The 9098-nt window shown below is 38.8% G+C and overlaps 1 protein-coding gene across 1 annotated transcript in view; it reads left to right on the top strand.

The window, feature by feature from the left end:
• Nucleotides 1-517: 517 nt before the first annotated feature.
• The window catches only part of LOC137645506 (huntingtin-like), a 53350-nt gene continuing 44769 nt past the window's right edge, over nt 518-9098 (top strand). Inside the window, exons 1-2 of the mRNA XM_068378312.1 lie at nt 518-695; nt 7523-7736. Of these exons, the coding sequence (XP_068234413.1) occupies nt 7546-7736 (191 nt within the window). The 5' untranslated portion in view covers nt 518-695; nt 7523-7545. The remainder of the gene's footprint in view (nt 696-7522; nt 7737-9098) is intronic.

The following is a 9098-nucleotide window of genomic DNA, read 5'->3' as shown; positions in this document are numbered from 1 at the left end:
TAATGCAACAATTACTCATACAATTCACAGTAAGCAGCACATAACCCATATTCCCTCACTGCTTATTCGTAATCTTTATCTTAATCTGCGTTCAAAGACAACAATTAATCCCTGGGGAATATGTGGTGATTGTAGATTTTGAATGACAAAATGCCAATCCTTTGATTTTCATGTTTTTTATAGTTGAACAATAAACAAGTTCTATTTATTTTGTGCATATTGTATTAATGGCATTTTTCCATAGTTTACGCTCGAAGACAATCATTGGAAATGACAAGGGATGACAATAGATCTAGAATTAAATATGAAATTTTCTTTTGTACTTTGATATGCATGTAGTACTCATCAAACAATACCATAAATCAAGTGTTTTATATTTATCTATATGTTTCTATTTCATATACTATACGGAATTGGTCGGTTTTTTATTCCATAAAATGAAAATTTGCTCGTTCAAGAAACCAGACTGATCAGGGTAGATATCTATGAAGGCTGACGCAGTGTTTATTGGGGGTAGGGGGGTAAGATGGGTGCCAATTGACATCACAACAAAACTTGACAGGAAAACGTCTGTATCAGTTATTTTATTCAGTGTGATGATGTATTTATAACATAAACCATTAGCTGCCCCTTGTCTCTGGGTTTGGAGATTCAGCTTAACTAGACAGTGTCTCATTACTTTTATCATTCATGAGGTGAGTTGTAATTAGGTTGATAAGGCCTGTAGATCTACTGTAGCTATCTTACTTATTACAGGTATAGAGCAAATGGTAATTTTAAATTAACCCCTGGGTATCATTCTGGGCGTATGTGAACATCAATCAGTATTTTTCATACTAAAGTATGCATAACATAATGTTTCTATGACTAATTGGTACATAAGGTGAATATACGATATGTATCTTAATTTCTACCTAAATACATGAACCACATATTTTTCGGTTTCATTATATATTATTCCATACTAATGTAACCTAGGGAAAAACTACTGTTTCTTATAGGAAAAATTACGTTCTCTTCGAAAATGACACTCGTTCCCGTCGCAAATTAATAGTTTCAGAAATAAATATACATCTATATCCTCCAATAATGGGGGACCCCCAGTACCTATTTTTCTGGGGTATTGTTATAAAATTCGTACAATTGAATAGATCTGGATTTATGAATCATGGCGGTCATGCCTCATAACTTCCTTATTTTCAACCCTATCACTAAGAATGTGGCAGTCCAAGGGGGTCCGCAGAGAGCTGATAGGCAAGTAGATAACGACATGGCTTTGCAGGTTAAGTTAGGTGGGGAGGTCTGGGTTAGGTGGTGGTCTACGCTATTTACGCTATTGAGAGGTCCTGTCCAGCATTATACAAAGTTTTCAAGAGATCTTTGCAACTCCAGTATTGTGAACCCCCATATAATACTGACAGGAATCTCCATTAATTAAGTTATAGATTTTAATAAAACAAAAAATCTTGTTTCACTCCTTTTGTCATATTTGGTATCTACCACATGAGCCTCTTTCCACCACTAGTTTAAAAGAAAATTGATAGTTGGTGCTTCTGCACCAAGTTACTTGTTCAAACAAATTAAAGCACTGAATGTTTTATATTCTAAACTTCTTGGTTATTTGCTTCCACTATTTGGATATACGATGTAATTATAGCTTTTGGGGTGTGTGTATGATGATGGCCATGCCCCATAACTCCCTTATTTTCAACCCTATTGCTAAGAATACGGCAGTCTGAGGGGGTTGCATGGGTGAATTAGCCCCCTGTTAGCTAAGTAGGTAAGAATATGGTTTGTAGGTCAGGTTAGGTGATGTTCTATGCAGGAGGTAGGCCCTGTCCGTCGTTATACTAAGGCTCGAGTAGTACCTATTTTATTTATCATGTTAATAATGAAAGGTTAGGAAATAATGTTATTGGGAAATGGAAGCCAAGTCCATGTTCGAACAGAGGCTGCAGCATAAAGTTACAACTCCCTTTTGTTAAGTGTGTATACCAGTGATTTTATTCTTTCAATTATACAGTATTTTCAAGTATTATGTTATAAATGTAATGCATTTTGTTGAGAACATGTCAATGAGATAATGTTAAATTACAAGCAAAGCAAGCTACATTCAAACAAAGGCTAATTAATAGTGTTAATTTTATGTACCAACATACATGTAAACATGCTCAATTAAGTAAGGAGGTTTTGTTACTACGATGGAACGACTATATAGAAAGTGGGATTCAAAGAGTCACATTTTCTATGCCTCCAGAAGTCCTGACAAACTAAAGCTCCAGTGTTTTAATTGTGTTTTATTACTATTACTGGTTTTTTATTACAAAAACTATTATTTTTATGATGATGACTGGTTTTTGATGATGATGATGACTGGAGGAAACAACAATGAGTATTAGTGTAGCTGGTTTCCTACCAGGATATTCAGAATGTAGCTTGTATCCTACTTAGGATTTAGGGGGGAAAAGGTGAAAGGTATATTAGGGTATAAATTTTATTATTTAAAGGAGTACTTCTTTAGGTTGGAAAAGGTTAAAAATACTATATATTATACTTTAGTGTTATATAAATTTCAGGATACATTCAAAAGGGCACAAAACTAACACACTCCACCTAACCAAACCTAGTAGTTCCCAGGCTTGAGAACTAGACGAGGCAAGCCCCCTGGACTCAACTATCCAGGTCACAGACCTAGCGGGGGGCAAGCCACCCGCATCCTCTTCTTTCCAAGGTCACAAACCTAGCTGGGGGGGAAGCCTTCCGGACCCCCTACCCAGGTCATACGAACGAACTGGAGTTAATATGTGCAAATCGTACAATGTCAACAAATAAATAAAAAATATCTCAGAAGCATAAGATGGCAATATTTTGTATAATTTTCTATGAATTTATTATGCATCTCGTAAAATAATGTATAGAGAAGAAAAGGTTACGGTAGTTTTACAAGTATTTATTGATTCCCATGTAAATTTTCCCCACACAAAACTTGGGTAGGATGTGAGCTGCACTTGATAGGAACAAGAAGTATGGGTAGGATACTAGTGCCCAACAAAGTTTATAAGAGTTCATTTTAATATATGATTCACTGATACATGGTACGGTATATTTTAAAGTGTTTTGAATGTTATTGATGGTGATAGCTAGTGCAAACCCCATAGATTTTCAGATATGGTAGCCAACACACCATAACTAAAAACCTATGGATTGCCAAAAATCAATATAAAACATGTTCAAAACACACAAAATGCTGTACATTGAATAGGCCTTAATTTCTAGAAATTGTTTATTACACTATTCTATGATTTATACTGTATATTTTTCCTTCTCGCCATCTTGTGTTTTGTCCATTTTTGACCATGGGGAAAATCACACGTTTATGAGTATTCTTAACACCTTATATAAAAACAATAATGGAAGATTCGGTGAAAAACATGGGTTTTAGGTTGAGAAACACCAAAAATGGGTGATTTCCAGTAATAGTAAGTGTCAGAAATACAAAAAAAACACACTAAGCCCGATGAAAAAATATATGGTACATGTAATTGAGAAATTAAAGTATCAAAATTACTTGCAAATTATATGACATTCCTCAAATGGTCTTTGTTCTTCCGTGGATTGCTTCATTCACAAATAGATATCATCTCCTTAATGCCAACCTTGTTGGTTCTTATTTCAGTGATATTTTTTACTTTCAGATAAGCAACAATACATATGTAGTGAACTGAGATTGTTTTTAGCTAAAATTAATTGGTGAAACAGATGAACTTACTGTACATTACAGTATATTTTGAAATAGATTGAACTCCCCTTTGGGAATCGTCTTCTTTTTGTGACGGTGGTTATAATGAAAGAGAAACGTGGGGAAATTATTCATATTTAGGAGCTCTTATTTGGTTAAAAAAGCCAGCTTATGATTATTTCATACGAAAAACTGAATAGCTCCTATAAGTGATTGCAAACATTGAAACATTTGAGGGTCGAGGCATAGATTTTGCTACGATTCATGCTCTCTAGTAATTTTGCGGTATATTTTAGATTTCAGTTTATCTCTTTTATATTACTGTATCTTTTTTTTCACATGTGGTATTGGTTCTTTGGTTCAAAATCAATCTGATTTTCTTTTGTAACAGAAAAGTTAATCTTTACTCGAAGCTTTAACACTGAAAACCTTTTACTCGACTAGTTACTTTCTTCAATTAAACTAATGTTTTTCATCCAACTTTAACATTACGTAAAGAAAACGGGATGATAGCTTCGTTACTCTACACACTTTTTACAAAATCTCAAAACATATCAGTTAACCATAAAACTACAGATTTTGTTAAATGTTACTTAACTTATGTGGGGGGTTGATTGCTGTGGTTCGCCTTGGGTCCCTCGTCCTACAGTTGCTGTCTGGGACCTCTTCCACTTTTCGGGATTGTCCTTGGCCTTTGTGGGCTTGCCAAACGCCCGCTGCTGCTGCTTGGACGACGATATCCTCTATGGCAAGGATAATCAAACACACTCCAACTGCTGTTGACATGGTCCTGGATCGCCATTTCGGACGGCGATTTTCGATGCTGTTGCTCCCGCGACGGGAAACAGAATACGGCAACGATTTTAGACGTACATGAGGGGGTACCGTCTTCTCTTCCAATAGGAACATCGCTGTGTCATCCTCTCTAGGACGAATGTGTTTCCTTACAGTTTCCTCTCTTGGTCGCCATCTGATTCGGCCCTCTCGACTCGGCGTAAGGGCGCTAAGGTCTCCTCTCCACAGGTCCTCCATGGGTGACTGATCCACAAAACTCCTGGTTGCTTCCTTCCGGACGGGAACAAAGTTACTGGCGGTACTTAGGCCTAACTTCCGTTGTATGTGTCTTCTCAGATATGCCCATGACCTGGGTTCCACGAATTCGAGTTCTCATTTTCCTAAGGGCATTTTCTCGAATTCTCTGTTTCGCCACGATGATTTTCTGACGATCACTCCAACCTTGCTCCAACGTCGTTGCTTCCAAAGAACTCAGAAATGTTTCATATTGGCTGTATGGTCCATTTCCTCCGAGCCAGGGTTCGAACCCATCTTCCAGTGAAGAGCTGTTCTGGTATTCTTCCTGCTGTGCTAGTCTCTCTGTGCCCATCGATGTTCCAGTGTGTACAGGTTCTCCTTGTGTCCTTACGACATGACGTAGACCTCCAACGTCATCGACTTCAATGTACAAATCTTTAAGTCCCTGTACAGTCATTTTGTAATTTATTATTTATTTTCACTGATCGTTGAATCTATCCCACCGTAAAGCCACCAAATTTGTCAAGTTACAGATAAATTAAAACAAAATAAATTTTCAGAAAGTGGGATCATACAGTTATGAGGCTGTGATTCAACTTATTGTATTTAAGTAAACAATTACATAGTCTTCTTGAGCATGCCTAAGTTACTTGGAAATTTGGCAAAGCGTCTTTGTTTTCACAATAATGATAAGTGCTCTTTTACATTTCAAATATCACATTACTATTTCTGGGTGAACAATCAGCGAGGAGACGAAAGTTAGTTACATAAAATCATATTATTATTACCCACACTTGAAGTGTCTACTTCAAAAAAACTAAGTATAATTTTACACAAAGTTCTTATGGTGGTGGTCTTGAACAACGGAGTAATACGAGCCCTTTTACTTTGACAGTGGCTCCAGCCCGACTGACAACAAGGCTTGGCACACTGCAGGACGTGGTAAAATAGCGTCAATGGGGAGATACCACGTGTCCTAGGGGTATCGAGGTAGTAGTCCGTTTTCTCACTAACTGGATGCTCATCCGGAAGCCCTTCGTCTCCTGGCTGTTGCTCTCCCAAGCAATCTGTAAGAACAATGTGGTGACAGAAAAAAACCCTTTGTCTGCAGATTGACATGGTGACAGAATCCCGTCGCCGGTGGAAGCTGAGGCAGCATGCTTTCCCAGGCGAACCAGCCGGCAGAGGTCATTTACATGACCTCCAATAGGGGTTTCAAGCGGGGTCTATGTGAGACCGCATAGTTAAACAGCGGTAGTCTCCACCTGGAATGACACTTCACCTCTAACTGGACGTAGCCTAGAATGCTGGTGCAGGTACCGGTCTACCTCTCTAACTGTTATCCTGACAGTACCTGGTACCCTATGCCAAGTTGGCTGAGTACAGACTCTATGACAAGGCAAACCTGTGCCCCTGTATCAACAAGCGCACAAAATAAGGTTTCCTGTATCATTACAGTACAGTACTAAACCTACTGCCGAGTGTTGAGACACATGCCTACAACTAGATTGACAAAGTGCCTTTTCAGTCACATACTGGATTACAGGACAATTCTCTGGGGCTTCTTGATCATCAGTGACCAAACCCTCAGTGAGATACACAAGATTTGACCTCCGTCTTATGGCCCAGAATCATGTCAGTTGGAGGGATGTAATTACGAAGCTCCATCAGAGGGTTAAAATGCACTCAAGACAGACACTGAAGATGCACACACTAAGGTTCAGTCACGGATGGATCATGATAGACTATAGGACAAGAGGTACCCCAATGGACCCAGATTTCCAGGTTCAATAGCTTAGATGCTGCCAAGAGCAGGTGGGACTGTACCTGGAAAATGCATTACCTTTTTCTTGTTCCTCCTAGTCTTGTCCAATTTGAAGCTTAGTCGACCAGCATCCTTCAGAAACTGCAGAACTAAGGTATCCTGGAACTTGCCTACCTTCAGCTGAGAGTTGGGTGCAACACCTGACCCTTCCATCCAGCAGTTCATGACTAGTTACAAGGATTCTTTAAGTGAATTTGGACCACCATGAACCTCTTTATACAAGGCCAGTCCAGTAGGCAACTTGGGAGTAGCAGGTTCAGTAGTAAGCGGACAGTCAGTTAATGCGGGCCAGCGGGATAACCAGTCTGCTGTGTTATTCTGATCACCTGGACAGTTGACACGTGAATATCTGCTTACTGGCCAATACCAGCCATATTGTGACGACTGTTTGGAACCATTGACTATGAGACATTTGTTGATCGAGTGCCCCACTCATAGTACTGAAAGAAATAGACATCTGTTTTAGACTTGAGGTAAGGATGTCAGGTTCATCCTTGCCAAGATTCTCAAACATGATGTGTCGTACTATACTAGTGGTGTTTTTAAACTTATTTCAGAAGCAGGTCTTCTGAAAGCTACCAGTATTTAACTGTTATAAGGAGGATTTTGCTTTTATTGTTTTTAATGAATTACCATTTATTTTTTCATTTCTTTATATATAACGAATGATATTTGTGTCACTGACCTTAGATGTCAGGATGCCAGATAACTGATACCTGTAATCAATCAATCAGTTTTTCAGCTTCGCCAAAAGTAATACCCCAATAAATAGCCACAGGTTTGTATTGTTAGGAAAAATACAAATTACCTACAAATTTGTCATTTTCATGAAGAATTATAGGGTCACAGTGTTTGTTACTAAAAGTGTTAGTGCTGTACTCATTGATTTAATGTATAATAGCCTGAGGAATTCCTTATTTTTTCAGAACTTTAGTTGTTTTGAAGAACAATGGCAACCCTTGAGAAGTTAGTAAAAGCATTTGAGGCTGTCAAGTTATCCCAGGGGAATTCTGGTGGAAGTTCATCAGCCACATTTTCAAGTGGAGGCATTGTGAATAATGAACAGCGGCCTCCTGAACACACTAGCACCATGGCTTCGCTTGCATCATCACTCTCTCAGCAAAGCCAGGGGTTACTCAGGTAATTTAATTTCATGTGAAAAATCTGTTAATGCTAAACATTATGGTAGCTTTGCCAAATTGAAGAACATCAAGTTAAAATCTTTTGATTTGATTATTTTTTTATTACTTGGTAATTATATCACTGACAAAGCATATACAGTAAAGGGTACTGATTAGTACTTATCTGAATTTTGATTTTGGAAAGTGACATTGGCATGTCGGGTGGCGAGTAGGCCCTTCCCTCCCTACAGGTAAAGCACCCTCACTTTGAATTTGGCCTTAGTACGGTATCGATGTTTGTTCCCATACTAACAAACCTTTCTTTATTTATTTGGATATTCTTTCGGCGAAGCTGGAAGTTAGCCATTAGACTTGATGTGCTAGGTGGCAACCCTGCATAATCGCTTGAGCGGGTAGGCCCAAGATGGCTTTCTGGTACCCAGCCCCCTCTATATATACTCTCACAGCTGTCAGCTATGTCACTTTTTCTTTTAGCTCAGTAGAGAGTGGACATCTCTTCACTCTCTTCCCAAGGCTGTCATTGGACATCCTTATTCTCCTTTTCTTTTCAGGTGTGCATGCTTTCTTTGTATCGTCTTCTTGCGGACTTGTCCTGGGAGTGAGGGTGCTGTGTGCGTTATCTTCATGTCATTGTTGTATACCGACCTGCACTCTCTCTCCTTCGTGTAGAGGGTATCGTTGCGAGCAGGGTTCACCTTGTGCAGAGTGTAGGGAGTGGCCTGCCTCTCATTGAGAGAAATTAGGGCGGCGCTGAAAGAAGAAGGCTAAGCGCTATCTTTCTCCCTCAGGGGCAAGGAAAGTACGTTTTTCCTCTTCTCGTACCCCCAAATCTCTTAAAAAGCTCCTTTTTAAATATTAAACTTAGCCGGTGAATATATATAAAGCTTACGTCTCCGACGGTCGACAGATTCCAAAAACTCGCGAGCGATCGCCATGAAGGCTGCCGGGTGTGCCCACCAGCGCCGACTATCGGCCAGATACCGCATATACTTCTCCATAAGTTCAGTTCTTCTCTGTCGGTGGTAGTGACAGCATTGGTTCCGCTCGCGCTTAACCTCAAGTTTCTACTGATTGGTGAAGTACTTGTTCATGGTTTTATGGCTTTCACCATGTTGGATTATTCTCAAATAATATGATCTTCAAAAGAAATTCTTTTGAAAGGAGAGAAAAATTATTTTTTTACCCTTGCTTTTTTTAATCTCTCTGAATTTTCCATAGATAAAAGATGGCCGACCCTTCCCTCAGTGTACGGAAGTGTGTTAAAGGCTTTTAGTAATTATTTTATCACTTTATAAATTATTGTTGATATTTATAGATTTACCTCTATATATTTTATATCTCTCCCGCCTTTATTAGGCCT

The sequence above is a fragment of the Palaemon carinicauda genome, chromosome 8 (genome assembly GCF_036898095.1).
Source record: "Palaemon carinicauda isolate YSFRI2023 chromosome 8, ASM3689809v2, whole genome shotgun sequence".
In the NCBI taxonomy this organism is placed as follows: domain Eukaryota; kingdom Metazoa; phylum Arthropoda; class Malacostraca; order Decapoda; family Palaemonidae; genus Palaemon; species Palaemon carinicauda.
The sequence above is the reverse complement of the archived record's forward strand: the minus strand, read 5'-3'. Positions and strand labels throughout refer to the sequence as shown.